Genomic DNA, 18,817 nt, shown 5'->3' on the forward strand with positions numbered 1-18,817 from the left:
AGCTTCCCCGAGTTGTTTTTCTCGGCTAAATTCTCCTGCTCTGCAAAATATTGTGGCCGTCGGCAAACGTGCTTGCAATGATTAGCATCACCTAGGTATTGTCAAATAGCCTCCATGATTATATCAGCTTTTTTCCTTTGGCAGGCAAAAAATATCCGAAGGCTCTGCCGGCAAATTTGCTGGGGCAAAAATTATATTTTGCAATGGGCAAACAAAACCCTGGTTATGCGACTGAATCAGTCAATCATGGTGGCCTCAGCCGAGGTCTTTCTGGGTGGCAGATCTTCCGTGTCGTAATCTCTGATGTGATCGGCCACACCCATATCCCTCCTCAGGGTGTTGACAACACATATATTTGTAATTCATTGACGACAATAAGCCATTTCGGAGTTACAAAAATGTACCACTGTGCATGTGCACATCCCATGACAACGATTAGGGTCGGGGGATAAACAGTTCGCCACACGCATGCAAAGTCATAGCGGGGTACCAACGAAATTAAAGAAAAGTTCTTATTTTGAAGTAGATGCAAAATGTTGATTGTTTTCAACGGCACCATGGTTTACGTTGTTTTGTGTGCTCCAACTTTTGTGCGAACAAAAATGTCCATCTTCTGTTTTACTAGAACAAAATTGCAAAATGTGGATTCGATTACCACGTCCCCCACAGACTTGTGTGCATTTATCTGCTTTGTTTATCTTCCGTTAAATCGTTGAATCTGATGTGCGTACGTGCAGTAGTACATTTTTGTAACTCCGAAATGGCTTATTCACACAGAAAGGCTTTTCGATGTTATTAAATAGCATTCATACACATACATCCACATCACAAAGTGATACGAGCGTACGGGGTAACAAAATGGGGCTGCATTCCACTGGTGGAATGCAAGCACCCTGGGGGACTTGGAAAAATACAAATGGCCACAAAGACTTCTTCCCTGAGCAATTGTACATTTTTGCATGCATGAACAGCTCGGTATTTTTATTTTTCGGTGGGAACTTTCCTCAATAGGCCATACCAGTGCTGGTACGTGCCAAATAACAGCGTTGAGCTGTACAAGCGATTGTGTGTCCTTGAACACAAATGTTGTAGTCCGGGCATAGACTGCAGTTGAACTTGCACTTTCAGGCATTTAGTTAGATGTAAAGGGTTTGGGAAAGTGACATAGGGACAGTCCCAACTATTCTACATATCCTCAACAATGTTAACATTGTCACTTTCTTATGCTGAAAAAATTGGAACATGGATACATTTTGAAAAAAAAAGGAGTGCTTTGAACAAGAAAAGAGAGAAAACAAAAGTAAAAGTAAATTTAAGTCTATCATGAGCAAATACACATGTTCTATGGCCCTTCCGGCTGGCGTTTATCTTCAGTTTCCTTGGCATGAAACGACTGAGAATATCTATTTCCCTCTGGATAGGATGCCGGTCCATCGCAAGTTACTCCCCAGCAACTTGGAGCAACTTGGAGTGAAGTGGCTTGCCAAAGGACACAACATATGGCCAGCAGCTGGATTTGAACCGTGTTACAATCCTCATCAAAGATTGTTCAAATCTAAAATTGTCGGTCAAGTGGAAGCAAACATCATACAAAGTGTACTTAAAAATGACTTATTTTGTATGAGTTTTGAAAACGTCCTGCGCATGCCATTTATTTTTCACATTCTACGGTAAGTTTCCAAGCTGTTATCTGACAAGTATGTGTTACTATCATTATTTTGTTTGGCTGCATGGTTGGGAAATTTGCCCACAATATCACCACACTTTCCAAGTGTGTTGTTTTTGTCAACAAGGATGTAAAAATTAAATGTTATCCAAACAGTGGAGCGAATGGAATTGGTTTCAATATCATAATTTTCAATTTCAAATGAATGTTATCAAAAAGACTTAGCCTGCAACATGTACCGGTATCGTAGAAAAAGAATTTATGAAACCTTCTTGTACATGTAATGTTGGAGTTATGTACCAAGCAGGCGCGTACGCAGGGGGGGTGTTTTGGCTGTTAAACACCCCCCTTTGCCATGTAAAAATATGAGGGGAAAAGAGAGTTATGTGACCGAGCGCGGAACAATTACAAATTATGTGCATGTTCTCAACTTTAAGCTTTGAATACAGAAGACACTTAAGAGCAAGAGTATATAGGCCAATATGTATTTGAAACAAATGAAACAAAATATCCCCTTATAATTTAAAAAACTTCTGCTAAAAAAAACAGGGGAAAGTGGCCAGGAAACGCCTCAGATTGCACCACAGATCATCTACGATCCAAAATTTCCCGGGGCCCTTAAGCGGGCCCCGGACCCCACGCCGTAAGTGCTTCGCGCTCCGCGCTCGCATTGGTCCTCCGGCCAAATTAATCACGGGACATACCGTTATTTCGTTTTACTGTTTTGGATTTCCTCAAAAACAAAAACAGTAAACGAACCATTGACCGTTTTCTCGTTTTACAGTTTTGTAAAACGGTCAAACGGTATTAAGTCACACACACAAAATACTTTTTGTTGTTGTTTTTAATTGTAGAAAGCGATAAACGGTTAGTTGCTTTATTTTTAGAGTGTTGTTTTACAAAATCATGACAATGACAAAACGGTCAATAGTCTTACCGACCATTTTTTGATTTTAGGTTCGGCAATTAAGCAATGCACCGGAATGTTAATTAATGCGCCCTTGGGATCGACTCATTGCCTGGGCCCCGCTCCTTACATTTCGTTCTCACGACAAAATTTGCGAATTGGCTATTGAAGAGCCGCGTCGACTTGAACCCCAGTTTCCTTCAAAATGTCTGCAACTTCATCAAACGTCTTATTACCATCCTGTTTCCATTGTGAAAAGTAATGTCCTCCCTTGAAGTTTTCTAGCGCCATATTGCTTGGAACTCTTTAAGCCCCACCAACTTGACTGAATCGCATGAGAAAGGGGTCAGGGTCCGCGCCAGGAATCACATCACGCATTAATTATGCTGAGGTAACACTTCTTCGTGTAAAACATGTAATGGTCCCCCTCCACCCCCTTGCCCACCGCCACAAAATGCACCACGGACTGTTAACCATGACACTGGAATAAAAAAACAGTCTGTATTTGTGTAATCTGTAAAACAAAAATCATTGATCGTTATGCTATAATGAATTTTACTAAACTTATAAAACGGAGAAACCGTATTTATCTTAATACCGCTTGTCGTCTTATAACACTATAAAACGACAAAACGGTCGATGATTCGTTTACTGTTTTTGTTTTTGAGGAAATCCAAAACGGTAAAACGAAATAACGGTATGTCCCGGGATTCAAATTCCCTCTATGCTATAATTTCACCCTAGCGGTGCCCCCACCATTTTGTACCTTAAGTGGCATAAATCCCTTTCCAAAATAGAAAATTGTGAAAAAATACGGAGATGGAACATGGTTCTCAACTTTGAGTACGTAACAAACTTTATAAACAACAAAAAAAACATAACAAATTTAAATGGAATTTTCGATGTTTAAAACGTTTTCTAAACGGTGGAAGTGGCCAGGAATCGCCTCAGATTGCACCACAGAGCATCTAAAATCCCATTTTTTCCCGGGGCCCTTAAGCGGGCCCCGGACCCCACGCCGTAAGGGCTTCGCAGGTCCTGGACCCTTCATTACAATAATTCTAGGCCCCCCGGCAAATGGCAGTCTGAATCCGCTCCTGTGACCAGAGCGCATATGTATCCTGTATCTGAAGTTTGGCCTTAGGGGTGGGGGCGGTTTACACAAAGATTCCCAACGGATGAGAATCATGAGATCCAGGGGACGAAGCTGAGTGATTTTAGACAATAACAAGAACAGATCCTAGCACTTCCGCAGCCCGTGTCACTTTTTTTCTTGAATTTCTTCTTTTTTTTGGTTTAAATGCTGTTGAGGGAGGGGACTGCCCACATTGACCCCTTTACTCATATGTTCATCATACTCTAAAGACACAGAACATTTTTTTTCCCGATTTACTATGCTTTAGCTCAAAAAGATAACTGATGGTCGTGGGTTCCCGGCCCTTCGAGTTTAACCCGTCCAAATATACCCTCTTTTATTTCTGGCGCCAACATAAACTCCTGACTTTTATTTAAGCGTAAAGTTTAGCCCACTGATACTATTTTTTATTTCTGGCGCCAACACAATTTACCATCTTCATTTCTAGCGTCATAAATGACGACATCCAATTTTGAAACACCCCCCTTGAAAAAATCCTGCGTACGCCACTGGTACCAAGATATCTAAAGCCTAAAACTCTGTTATTTTGTTCCATCTCTGATAGTGATTCTGATACGTGTGAAGTTGAAATTTTCAACAAAGGGTCATTTGTTTGTTTTTCACATCATAAGCATGTAACCGGCTTATGCATTATTGTTATATCCTTATCCGGCCAAGTCTTTTTTCTATAGACAATTTCCTGAACCCACATCCGGCACAACGCTGCAAAATAAACAACAGACTCTTCTACCAGTTCATGTACTATTTGAGAAATTTGGGTTCCCAGCAATTTATGAGAACAAAATTCACTGAGTTTTCTTGATGTTTCCCTGAGCAATTCCCAAAATTCCATGAGAAATATTTTCGCTTTTAGCACAAAGACTCTTCTACATGTACCACTATTTGAGAAATTTGGGTTCCCAGCAATTTATGAAAACAAAATTCATTGACTTTTTCTTGATATTTCCCTGCGCAATTCCCAAAATTCCATGAGAAATATTTTCGCTTAAGGTTGTTGGAAAAACAAGAAGTAGTGTAGCACAGCTACATGTAATTGTTATTGTCTTGTGTGTAACATTCACACTGCATAACCACGCAGTCGTGTTTTACTATACTCTCGAGGAAATGCTTTGTCTTTTCCTTTGTCTCCAATAGAGTAAGCACACAAACGCACGACTGAGGACCGATTTCAACAAAAGATGAACTCTCGAGGACAACAAAGAATCTGTTGTTCTTCCTTTGTCTGTCTGTCCTCGGGTGTATAGTTCACGTACATACATCCATGTACATGTTGTAGGCAGTCTTGTCAATAGGACAACTTGGACAAAGCAAATGATGGTTGACACATGCCAAACTGGCCAATTCCTTCCCTTTTGGTTCACTGCCAAGTTCCATGAATTTTCCCGTATTATATTTTCCCCCCACAATTCCCCTAGGTTTTTCCAGAGTCCAGACTGACAAATTGGGAACTCGTTTTCAAGGTGTTCCCTTGGCTGTAGGGGGAACCTGTGCACAGACCCTGTGCAGGTTACAGGCCTGAATCTATCAACACATGTATTATATCAACATACACTAGCTGAGTAAGAAAAGATTGTTTAAAAGCAACTACCGGTACGTACATGTAAGGCGTTCTGGCAGCATAGACGGAATTGGGCACAGGAAGTACATGTACATGTTGGGCAGAAAACAGCAATAAATTTAACAGCACCGAATGGGGGTGATTTTGTTTTCGAGTTTCAATTATTGATGTTTGGTACGTACCGGTACGTACACAAATGATGTCTCCATGTACAGTACATACAGTATTTTAAGGAAATACAGCCTGTCTAAAAAAAAATGGTACCGTACAATCAGAAAAAAAATGGTTAAATAGGAAATTTCAAAATAAGTCATTCTTACTTGGCATAATATTAAAGAACAAAGACTGGACTTTCCAATAGTGTTTGTTTGATCTTATTTGCTTTTGTCAATTCAGAGAGATAATCAATTTAGTGCGATACACCAAAATCGATTTTGTGCCACTTTTATGCATGGGCAGAGTTGTTTCGAGTACTGTGCCATGCTGTCTTGAAGCTCACAAAAGATTGCAACTTGGCAAGAGAAACAAACTCGATTTGTGTGTTCCGCAGTAAACTGGAGTTATCTCTGGATTGACAAAAGCAAATGAGATGAAACAAAAAGTATTGGAAAGCCTGGTCTTATTTCTTTAATGTGATGCTCAAAACGACTTACTTATGTTGAGATTTAATATTGAAAAAAAAATCGTTTTTGATTGTACCATTTTTTTTTAGACAGGCTGTAGTATAAAAATTGAGGTATAAGTGTTTCTAAGGGGAGAAAAGTATAAGTCAAAAATTCTAGTAAAAAATTCCAATAGTTTTTACTTTTGGACATGTTGATAAATGCAAACTTTAAACAGCCATAACTTGTCAATGGAATGTCCGATTGAAGTGCAACAAACAATATGAAGGAGAAATTTATTCTCTTTTCTCAAGCACCTCATTTTGACCTCTGCCGAGTTCTGTTTCATTTTGCCAGAACGCCTCAAAAATAAAGTTGTGCAAAAAAAAGTATCCTTAATTTTTTTTTTACTACAAACCAATTCAATTCAAGGGTTTCATTATCGATTTGTCGCAGCCCAAAGGCTGAATTGTAAATGATTTACAATAAAGTACAAATTATTTGAATTACTTCATAGAAAAAATGAATTGTCATAAATGAATAGCTATCAAATAAGAATAAATGAATAAGGTGTCATTTAGCAATATAAGGATAAAGAATACAATGTTTTTTATCTTCCAAGTAAACAATAAAGCAACAGTTGTGCTGATGAAATTAGTGTTGCTAATGAGTTCAATTAAAGATACAAATTTTGATTTTATATAACAATCTATCAGCAAATCAGAAATTATCGTGGATGCAAATGTTTTCTGCACTGAGAAACTTTCTTTACGTAACAGCTTAGGACTGTACTGTCCCGAATATACCGAATGTGAATATTTTATCATCATCGAATATCTGATTAGCTTCTTGCCAGTTTGAATATTCGAAAACCAAAACAAATATGCATGTTTATTGTAAGATTCCGGTGCTTTAGGCCCCCCAAAAAAATCTCCGGTTTCTGGTATGCGCGCCAGTGTTGGAGCAAAGGCTTTGACCCTCAAGGCCAAGGCCAAGGCCAAGGCTTTGACCCTCAAGGCCAAGGCCAAGGCCAAGGCTTTGACCCTCAAGCCTCGAGGCCAAGGCCAAGGCTTAACCCTCAAGGCAAAGGCCAAGGCCAAGGCCCTGTTTTATGAAATGACCACTGATATAGAACTAATTATAGTCACATGAGTGACACATCATCACGCAAGGGTGGATCCAGAACACAATTTTGGGGGGGGGGGGCAAAGAAATTTTTGTTCCCCCCCCCCCCCCCCAAAAAAAAGTGGGTCAAAAAATTACGGCTTGGGCTTCGGGGCCCGCTTAAGGGCCCCGAAAAATTTTTGGATTCTAGATGCTCTGTGGTGCGATTTGAGGCAATTTCTGACCATTTTAACCGATGTTTTTTGAGGAAAAGATGGTGGTGTACTCATTGCCTGCCTTTATTACGATGTCACATAAAAAAAATGGTTTCGGTTTTTTTTGGGGGGGGGGGGGGCATGGCCCCTTTTGGCCCCCCTGCATCCGCCCTTATCATCACGGATTGCTCGTGACGAAGAACAACATTTCTTTAATTGCAATCAACATGCTCGCATAGGCCTACGTACACCGTTTTATGACTGCACTGTATCTATTAAAGTATAAGTTCAGGTCTTCAATATGGTTTAACTAAACAAAATAATGATTTACTTTTATATTGACACACAATTCTCCCAAGTGTAACAAAAGGGGGATCCAAGAAACTGATTTAGGAAATTTTTATTTGCTGGCCCAACATGGTCAGAAATATCAGCATTATCTAAAACAGATACATGCAAATCTTTAGCACTTATCAGGGAGACATATTCAACAAATCAGATCTATTCCATAGTTATATGCAATTAAAGTGATCATCTCATTAGCCCCACAAGTGTACGGAATATTGTTGCATCAAATCTACTACAATGGTAACAAAATGTGATGCTACAAAAGTGGAAGTGTGCCCAACACACAAATCTATAGGGTGCTTCCCTCCTCCACGGTAATATGATTAAAATGGTAACAGCAAAATTTCGAACAGATTTATATGGAAAATGCAAAAATCTATGGGCCTTGAAGAGCCTTGACTCAAAATTGTAAGGCCCTGAACCCTCAAGGCCAAGGCCAAGGCCAAGGCTTTTGCCCTCAAGCCTCGAGGCCAAGGCCGAGGCCCTAAAATCCAGCCTTAAGGCAGCCTTAAGGCCAAGGCCCAGCATCAAGGCACTACATCACTGATGCGCGCGCGTCGCCGTAGCCATGCGCATCGGCAAAATGAAAACGTTTTTTTTTCAATGAAAGATGATGTCTCAAAACCGCCAAACTCACTGGTTTGACTGGAATCCTGCTGCTGCACAATTTAAACGTGTTTTTAGATTGGGTTATGGTTGAGAATAAGCTTTATGTGACCTATCTGGACTCCCATATATTTGCACTAAGTTTAGTCGGGCACCATTTGCAGTCATCAGCTGACATTTGAAGCAAAAAAATCAGGTAAAAAAAAAAAAAAGCCGCGTCGCCGCACCACTATTTGGGCAAGCTCCATACCAGAAACCGGAGACTTTTTTGGGGGGGGCCTTATTGTCAGGTGCCACATTTTGTTTGTCGACGGTACCTTTTTGTCAACTGCAGTTCATCGTTCCCATCATTTTAATTTAGCAGGTTAAAGCCCTTGACATTTAGGCCCTATAAAATGCTTACTGCAAATCACTCCAGAGGACCATGTTGATCGCCGCACACAAAGTTTAACTGGCATGCTCTGCATCAGCCTTGACTCCATGGGCACTTGCGTATTCCTTCACTAACCCCTGGCTGTGATTAACACGTAAACAACGTAGACCAGCTATTCAGAGCGTACTGCGCGCGCATTTCAAAGATTGCATGCCCTATACATGTAGGGCATTCGCGCGCTACGCACATCACATCACTTACAAACATTATATTTTTTTCAAAACTGCGCGATGCCTGTACGATATGGATTATGGTAGCCTCATTTTTTGCCAAAAAGAACCTGTATCTTCGGTTGTTAAAGCGGTACGTACATGTACATTTAATACAAATTCTTGCTAAATAACGCAACGTCAAAACCTTATGTTTGAAAGGATTTGTTCTTCAAAAAAAACAAACTTTGAACATTTTAAACATGGCGTCGTGCGTTAGATACATCGACTGCAGTCCTAATTTAAATGTGCCATTATTTGACACATTTAAATGAGACAATTCCAGGGGTTAAGATTGTGCAAGGCATGATGGGAAACAACAGCAAGATCATATCCATGAACACGAGGTTGGCTCTGCATTTCGACCGGCACGGCTCGCAGTTGCAGCTGGCATTTACTTATATCCGAATATTCGGTCTAACGCAGTTTCAAGTAATCAAACATACATACTAAATTATTCCAAACTGGACAACCCTAAAACATCTCCATGTAATTTGGCTGAAGGAGTTGGGTATGGCTAAAATTGAATTACTTTTACTATTAGTCCAGTGGATATGTGACAAAATTGTGCACTGGACTATATAGGGAGAATGCAAGAAGAGTCTTTTTTTTCCTTTTTCGGTGACATGTGGGGAAAATCAATTCATACAATATCGTTTATTTCATGTGGGGATTTTGCTTTATAAAAGCCAGGTATTTTTTTCATCATACCAGGATCTTGGACCAGGACTCATAAGCCCACTGTAGCATAATTACCTGTATCTGATTAATAAATTAAAGGCAATTTGCCAAAAAAACACACAATCAAGCGGCCAGTCCACCGCTCTCCGGACAGGCATTTTACTTTGTTCCTTTCCTTTCGGATCTACTTTTGGAAAACCACAGGCAAAGTCCATGCCGCACATGATGCATGTACAGCCCCACAATTCAGAATTTCAATGATCAACATCTTTATTACCGGATATACATGTACTGTTAACAAATTGACTCATATGTACAGTGTTGTTTTATTTAAAAGAGGAATTCACGGCATGCGTGTGACAGAAAAAGAATGATTTAAAAAGTCCAAATCCAACTAACCTTGGGTGATAAGGCACATCTTCTGTGTGACTTGTTACTTCCAACTTGTGCCTATCTTGATCCCAAAACCACAGTGACGGCACTATCCCGTATGCAGCGCATGTCAGCATTACAGACTCCCCGTAGCGCACAAATACGGTAGAAGGGCCTTCAAACACCAGCATTGGATCAACTGTGTAGAAGAACAGTGCAAAAGAGTCAAGTGCCAACTTCAAACTGCTGATTGTCGTGACTTAAAAGATATCTTGCAAATGATGAAAAAAAAATTACTTTAAGGACCGTCAATGTATCAATATAACTTGATTATTCGATATATTTTGATATCGATATCGCTGATAAAAATTTCTTAATCATATTGAAATATCGAAGTTTTCAATATTGAAGAACGATATCGAAAATATTGCCACAATAAATATCGCCACAGTAAATCTACCATTTGTTCTTTTACTTTTTGTTTAACGTTTGCTGTATAATGAAATAAAACTCGCCGGCAACTCGATGTGCTTGTAACTCAAAATAAAAACATTGCGAAATGCCAAGCGGCGTCGCAAGTGGGTGAGTCTTCAGCACTGAATTAAAAACACCAAGGCTACAATGTAGCAGCATTCCTAACATTAAGTGGAAGATTATTCAAAAGGCTCAAAAGGTAAGGCTTGATCCCAAGGGTAGCCTTACCACAACCTGCAGGGTAGTTCAGAAAAATACCATCACCAGAACTGCAGATTACTCTGTATTTGGTCAGTACCCGTGCCGAAAAATGTTCGAGTTTTATCTCCTTGGTTTTTGCCTGGCCATCCCCTCGGTACAACACCCAAAAAGGATGAAGACCCCCTCTATCAAGGCTTGGCCTAGTGACAGGATGATTGATGACCTTGTGATAACAGCAGCTACAGCTACACTACACTAATAAGAATACAATATAATTACAATACTACAAGTGACAATACAAATCCCATGGGAATTGGCCTGGTTCTGATCTTTGCCTCAGATATATATATTGGGTCAAAGGTTCAACCAGGGTTATAAAGGGGCACTCACGATGCTTTTTAGCTATGTCTCAATAGGGAACTTGTGGACTATGAATTTTTTTGACGTAAACATGATGGAGTAATTAAAAATTCTTATGACAAATGTACTGACAATGTCAGCGTCGCACACCACAGAATTAATGGCTTATGGTAAAAGTATCAATAATGGTAGCAGACTGCTTGAATGCCATAGGGACGAGTGTACCGGTAGCTCTCTGACTCATTCCCGGGCTTTAATTTCCAGCATTAAAATATGATTTTCTGCGCAACTGAATATCAATGACGACGACAGGTCTATAGTGAATACCCACCTTTGCTGCAGGATCTTCCCTGTAGTCCTTTTGGGCAGAGGCACTGACCAGTGAAAGGGTGGCACTCTATGCCAGGGGCGCATGAACACCGGTGGTCACAGTCCACACCGTACCTCGCATGAGGACAACCTGTCCCGGATTAATAAGAGAAATGTGAAAAGATTTTACAAACGGTACTTGGAGAGATAAGTGCATTGCAAATCAAACACTTTGTGATGCCTTTACCGCTAAAAATTGGTCTAGCAGAAGGGTTTCCTTTTGAATACAAACACTTGAATTATTAGAATTAATTAATTTACTGAGGTTCTGTTTCCCAACATCAGATTTTTGTTCCTCCTTGATGGTTCCTAGCCTGAGGTTCTGGTTCCTACACTGATTTTGTGGTTCCCACAGTGAGACTTTGGTGTCTACATTAAGGTTCTTGTTGCAACACCAAAAGTTTTCACTCCTTTATCAAGGTTTCTGCTTTCACGTTGAAGTTCTGGTCATAACATACACTGAGGTTCTAGTTTCTACACTGCAATTAAGGTTCCTTTTTGTAGGTTGTAGTTGCTTTCGTTAAGGATCTGGTTCACGAATAGCACGAGTTCTGATTGCTACGTGTACCTTGAGGTTCTGATTCCTACACTTTCGTGTTCTTACACAGAGGTTGGTATGTACACATACTAGCCTCACTGAGGTTCTGGTTCCTTACACCGAATCACTGATTCCTACAATGAGGTTTTGTTTTGATTACAATGAGGTTTTTTTCTTTACAATGAGGTTCTAGCTCCTAATTCACTGGGGTTCTGGTTCCCACACAAATATTCTGGTTCCCACACTCAAGTTCGGGTACAAGCTTTCATCGATGTTTTAGGTTCTGGTAATTAGAAATTGACATTATGGTTCCTACGGTGACACTTTGGTTTCTAATTGAGGTTCCTGTTGAAACACCAAAGTGTTTGCTCTTCCATTACGGTTTTGGTTCTAGCACATGTAACAATGCAGTTCTAAATCCTGCATGTCCTACACTGAGGTTCTACACATAGTTTCAACATTGTGATTCAGGTTCCTACCTTAAGGTTGACTGATTATGGTATTTAGTGTAGGAATGTTTCTTGAAGTTTAAAGGGAATATACATCATTTGCTTTTGCTGTAATTTTCAGAAATGGATGGAATTGGGGGGTTGGAAATATAAAGCAAATATAGTTACACTGACTTTTTGGAGGTTTTGGGTTCGAAAATGCTATAAAAACCAAGAAAAACGATCATTTTCCTGTAGTCGGGTTCCCTGACTCCATATAAGAAGAAACAGAGCAGTTTACATACATTGGGGAATTGTAAGGTCAGGGAACCAGTCTAGCTGGCTCGTACCCGTTCATAGGTTTGTAATCGATTGCAAACAAGTGCAATGGTCAATTGGGGCCAGTATTTGAAAAAAAAGCCAGTTGTTTCCAACGCTGATCGGCCGATCAGCGTTGGAAATTGATACAAAAATACCACTTTTCTTCAAAATGACAGTATACCAGGCGCCATAATTTTACAGGATGCTTAAGACTGTCATTTACCAACATCCTATTAAGGTATTTCACAAAAACTTGGTAGTTTTATTTTTCGATGTTTGCAAATGTTGTATATTCCCTTTAAGGTTCCTACACCGAGATTGTAGTTACACTAGCCTCACTGAGGTTCTGGTTCCTACACCGAAGCAATGATTCCTACACTTAAGTTTTGATTCCTACCTAAAATGAGTTTGTATTTTTTACAATGGGTTCTAGTTCTAGTTCAGGGGTTTTGGTTCCCACACCAATATTCTGGTTCCTTATACTAAAATGATGGTTCTAGCTTTTATTGAAAATTAGATTCTATTTTTTCTACGATGACGTTTCGCCTCCAACACTGAGTACCTAAATCAAGGATCTTTTTCCGACGCTACAATTCTGGTTTTGGACACTGAGATTCTGGTGTCTACAGGCAAATGTACCTTTCAGTTCCATTGTTATTACAGAGCTAATAAGAGGACCAGCAAGTAAACCAGCTTCTTCAGAATCAGTGAACTTGATTTGGCAGTCCAACTGGAGCCGGCCCTCTGATGCAGCAATGTTATCCACTGTGAAGTTGGTTCTCATATCTGAAAATATGCGCGACGGATCATCTGTCCAGGGAAAGATAAATTACAGTAAATCCTTGTATCGTCAAACACTCATCACTCAACAAAAGTTTCATCATTTCTTATTAAAAGTGTGCAATGCTGAGATATACAAACAGCCTTATTAGGACTGGATAGCTTTGGACTTTGAGATGCACTTTCAGCGTGATAAGGCCAAAACTATACCAGTATATTTTGTATGGTTTGAGGGTGGATAGTCGATATTAGCCCCCAAGATATTGGAAGTTGACTACTGTGCTTTCCAAGGCGAAACTTCCAATACCGATGGGAGCTAAAATCGACTACCCACCCGAAATAAACCATGTTTTATTTGTTTTAGTATATATTTCATACATTGTACATATTTAGTTGCCAAATCTCGTCCAGCTCACCAGAAGAATATTGCTCAACAGAAGAAAAAGTTCAGTTCTTTTGCAATACAGTAACTCTCAACTGATTCTCAACCTCATTATGGCCTTTTTTTTTCTTTAGTAGGGGCAGGCCAGGATTCGAACCTGGGCCACAGTGGTGAGAGGCGAGTGCTTTACGCAAAGCCACCCATGCCACCCTTAAATATGTAACCGATTGCAAACAAAATGTGGACTAACTAAATTTGGTAATTTGGGGCCAGTATTTGGTAAAAAAAAAGTCAGTTTTTTCCAATGATGGTCGGCCAACCATCATTAGAAAATTGATACAAAAATTCCAATTTTCTTGGAAAAATTACAACACCAGGTGCCATGATTTCACAGGATGCGTTGGACTATGTATTTTTCAAATACAGTCTATTTCATAATAATTTGGTAGTTTTTTATGTTTGCAAATACTTAAAGCACAAATTTCACACTAATGAAGAAAAAACAAATTAGAGAGGGAGAAACAAATGAAACAATAAAAGAGTGGCACGGACGTGTACATACCCCTGGTATGTCGCCAGGACACCAAGAGGGGACTAGTAAACGGTCGGTGTCTTGAGATGTTGCCATTCATGAAGGTGCACTCAACAAACGAGCCTAGTAACATGTAGACGTCGATTGTGTAGGATATAAAGATTCTCACAGCACCTGCAAAAAGTATACATGTATTCACTTATTAGAGTTACATATTACAAGTGTACTAAGGGAATAAGATGCACTTGGCTGGTTTTAAACAAACATTTCAAACCGGCTGGGAGCCTGCATGGACGTGGATAATGGCCCGAGCAGATCATAAGGCAAGGGTCATTATCCGACCAGGCTCCTATCCAGTTTGAAACGTGCATGTACGGTACCGGCCAAGCGCATACCAGTAGGCCTAATTATTCCCACTTTCAAAAAGTCAAAACACGCCAAAAATTCACGTTAGTCAAATGATTTAGCTCAAGTTAGGCCCGGCCCAGACACCATGCTACTGCCATGCCAAACTCAATTAATTTGGCGCTTTTAAACTTCAGCTCAGCGATAGCACGGTGTTTAGAACCATTTGGCTTGGCAAATTGAGTTCGGCATGGCAACGCCCTTTTGGGGCAACAGGGCTGCTGCGCTATCGCCGTTCTTAACGGCAGGGACACAGGCAGGCACACGGCACTGTTCTAAAGGCTGTGCCATTGGCGTGCCGAACTGAATGCAATTCGAAGTTGGGGCAAACATTTTAGGAATGCGCATGCTCACAATACCCCCTTTTGCTTCCACATCACGGGAAGTGATATTTCTCTTCTGCTGACACTGCATTAAGGTTCAACTACATGTATTATGTTTGGCGTTTAGAGTAACTGCAGTTCTGCAGTGTACAAGCTATTGCCGCTCTTATTTTAAATAAGTTCGGGCTCAGCAGTTCGGGCTCAGCACTATTTTGTGAAACACCCCTTTTATGCCACTTGCCGTGTCTATGATATGTACCGATAGCTTGCGGGCTTACTGCTAAAAATATCCTTTTTTGGAGACTGGCGCGCATGCGGCGTGCACTGCACCATTTGGCGCAGAACGCAGCAGCGCAGGAATGAAGTGTGTAAAACCACCCAGTGTTCCTCCAGCAGTTTAAACTGACCCACGAGAAGGGCTCTGGACCAATAGGAATGGGTAAACTGTCTCAGTATGAATATTCTGAATGATATTTATTCACTAATGAATCCAACAACTGATTTGCCTTAACCCTTGCAACTGTGCCTAAATGCATGTAGGCCTATGTCTTTTCAATAAATACATTATTTAGTGTACAATTGGTTTACATGATACATGTATGTCCAGAAATGGGACACTCAATACTGTGTATGACTGTAACTAGTCCCAAAACTTATACATGAACTAATTCGCATGCAATTCAGGCGATTCACAATGCAGAGCGCCACCAATAGTTTGCCACGAAGAGTTCATTTTCCCAGTGCATTGTGGGAGATGGTCGACAAATTCGCAGCGCGGGACATTTGATTTTGTTAGTTTTTCCGGTCAGTAGTTTCGTAAGCCTATAATTCGAGGATCTGTTTGCTTGCCCTTTTCTTTTCTTCTTATCAATATGGTGTTTTATGTAAGGCAGCAGAACGCTATGCTCCAATCCATAACATATTTGATCAACTTGTCTACTGACAATCATTCAAATGGGCCATGTTTTTGTCGACCGTAAATTTGAAAAATGGACTCTCCATGGCGAACTCTTGGTGGCGCACTGCATTGTGAATCGCCCGAATTACAAGAAAATAGACTGGCACCTGAAACAACCAGTCCAACACCCCTCAATTAGTAGCCTACTACATCAATCAACTGTGTCAAAAGAAGCATCTGTATGCATGTACCAACATTCTAGTCATGCCACCAGACAACTGAAGTGTCAATCTTTTCAAAAGTTGGACACCAGCCTATGGGCTTTGAGCGCCAACAAAGAGGGCGCCCTTTTACCTAGCAACAACGTCCCATGGGCGAGACACATACATTTCGCTGGTTGACTCGCGCGCACCGTTCCTTGTGTGTGACGCACGCGCGTAGACCAGGGGATTTGTACTATATGTACACGCAGTGGCTGCGCTTCGCGGAAAAATATTGCAGTCAGGCAAGATCGTCGTTCGGTCACCCCCGAATGTACTTTCTTTGCCGGTGAGCGGATAGCATTTGGCTTCAAATTGAATTCAATTGGCTTCACTCTCAGGCGCAAAATGTTGAAGAAAAGTCTCCTTTAAAAACTCAGTAAGCTTGGCTGGTGAAATACTGATGAGGACCTTGTCTTTAATACATCATGAAAGATTTTGGGGAATTTTGTCAGCTCTGCATGTTTTTCTGCACTCAAGGTCCCTGCAGTCTGGGACTTGGGTAAGAAAGTGATTAGATCCATGCTTTTAACTATGTAATTTACACTTGCTTTACAATGTTACCTACAATGTACTTCTACTGAACTCACATGTGCCATTGATCTTTAACTCCACATTCTGCTGCGTTGCTTGGACATCACCTACGTTAGGAATCTGCATCTCAACATCAAATAATTTGTGGTCCTCCTATTCAAGGAAAGAATAACCTCTATCACAAATTGAGACTTAACCAGAAAGTATAAGGTCACGCAGCGAGCTTCCGGAACCCTCGCGTAGCCCGGCTGCATTGGGTAGCCCTTTCACTTGATATAATATTGATTGGCAGAATGATTTCTAACTGTAACCACCCCAAGTAACACTCATGTTCCTTCAAGTAAAATGAGGAAAATCACTTGGAGACAGATGGGTAATTTCGTTTACGACATTTTACTTCCGGCAAAATATCACTCAGGAACAGAATGTAAAGATCCTGAATTTAACATGTTCTGAGAAAAAAAAGGAACCGGGGACTTACAGTGCTTGAATTTGTTGGAGGAGGGGGCTTGTAACACATCATGTTTTCATCGTCGACGTTTCCATGGCAGGCTTGGCTCATAAACAGGGCGACCACAATCACAGCAAAAGCAAATCCACGTGCAGGTGTGAAGTACTGCTGCATGATGATCCAGCTGCAACAAATGAAAATTAAAAAGTTGCGGCTACAAAACAATGTTAACTACAACCAACAAAACGAAAGCAACAACATTGCCAACAAGAACACAAGAGACACCGTCTAAATACTAGTAAGGCCAAAAAAAAAATAAGTCGGTCTCTGGTCAGCGCGCGCGTCGTTTTTAATCATGCGCGTCAATTTTTTTTTTCCAAAATGTTCCGCGGTAGCTCCAACAGCGCCCTCTATTGCCGCACCTCCTCAATTTTTGTTTACCAAAGAGCACCAAGGAATGGGAAATTGCACCAAGGCAAATGATCGAGAGCACCAAGGCAAATTATGGAGGACACCAATGTGCATGTACATGAGGACACCAAAAAAGCAAAATAGTCGTTTGACCGGTTCCGCAATCGCAAATCGTCTGAAGCGTCTTGTGGCGAAAAAAAACGCGCTTTCACGGGAAGCTACCTATCTATAAATTTGCGCAAATTACTCACCTACTTCATGATATGAATAGTTTTCTGCGATCGTTCGAAAGAGAAATTTGCCAGGACATTTTGTAGAGGTCGGTGCTTTGACCAGTTCCGCAAATGTTTTCCGGTTTCGCAAACGGCGCCCTCTGTGAGACTGGACTGAAAATATTCCTTGTTTACTGGCCAAATCTAGATCGTTTTTGCCCCCAAACCAGCCAAGAAAAGATGTGGATTATATTTCACTGTGAATGAGCCAAGGTCTGCACATTATAATGCGTCCAAATTGACAAAATGTAACTCCATGAAGTTGTTATGGTTCGTTGGATCTTTGTTTACGTTAATATAATTATTTGACTTGCTTCAATCTGTAATTTCTTCTCATTGTCTTCTCTCCACAGGTTTCTTCAGGTTTGCGAGCTTCAGTGCTTGGGGCACTTTTTAGAAATCCTTGGTTTCATTACCAGAAATGATAGAATAATAATAATAATAATCCAATTAAATGACTTTCTAGCTTTTTATGCATTCTGTCAATCATCTTGCAATCACTAATATTTTTCTTTTTTGTTGTTGTCTTATACCTTGTACCGAGTTGCTCCAGTTGGTTGGGCTTTTTTCTCACATAAGCACAGACCAGCTATTTATGAATTTGAATTAATATTTTCTCCAGGATCATTTTAATTCCTATGACACTTAAGGAAGTGACTGCATGGCTGTATGAATTGGAACTGAATCATTGTCTGCAGGGGAGCACTGTTTATTAATATTATTTGTTTATTTAATATTATTATTTATTTACTTTTGTTTATTCCCTCCCCTTTTTTTCATTTTACTTTTTTTTTGTGGGGGGGGGGGGAAGTGTTTCAATTTGTTCAGGGTAAAAACACAATATGCTTAATTTTGTGTGCACCAACATCCAGTAGGGGGAACCTGGGGGCCGGGAGGGGAGGGGAACAGGCCTCAGCAGGCCAGATACATACAGGCCACATACATATTGTTTCACATTCAAATTAAATTTCACAAACAAATTAAAACAAATTGTTAAAAATGTCATAAATCCTATGGCTGT

At 40.4% G+C, this 18,817-nt stretch overlaps 1 protein-coding gene across 3 annotated transcripts in view; it reads right to left on the bottom strand.

The window, feature by feature from the left end:
- Positions 1–18,817, bottom strand: part of LOC119720190 — a 47,652-nt gene that overhangs the window by 25,950 nt on the left and 2,885 nt on the right. For 2 of the 3 annotated variants that reach the window (XM_038189769.1, XM_038189767.1), the window contains exons 2-7: positions 17,144–17,297; positions 16,719–16,815; positions 14,273–14,416; positions 13,188–13,358; positions 11,224–11,352; positions 9,885–10,056 (exon numbers count right to left, since the gene is read on the bottom strand). In XM_038189769.1, coding sequence (XP_038045697.1) covers positions 9,885–10,056; positions 11,224–11,352; positions 13,188–13,358; positions 14,273–14,416; positions 16,719–16,815; positions 17,144–17,287 — 857 coding nt within the window. In that variant the 5' untranslated portion in view covers positions 17,288–17,297. Of the gene's footprint in view, positions 1–9,884; positions 10,057–11,223; positions 11,353–13,187; positions 13,359–14,272; positions 14,417–16,718; positions 16,816–17,143; positions 17,298–17,775; positions 18,159–18,817 lie in introns of those variants that run through there. The other variant, XM_038189768.1, reaches the window with a different exon arrangement.

This window comes from Patiria miniata, unplaced genomic scaffold, assembly GCF_015706575.1.
Source record: "Patiria miniata isolate m_02_andy unplaced genomic scaffold, ASM1570657v1 HiC_scaffold_9, whole genome shotgun sequence".
Classification (NCBI taxonomy): domain Eukaryota; kingdom Metazoa; phylum Echinodermata; class Asteroidea; order Valvatida; family Asterinidae; genus Patiria; species Patiria miniata.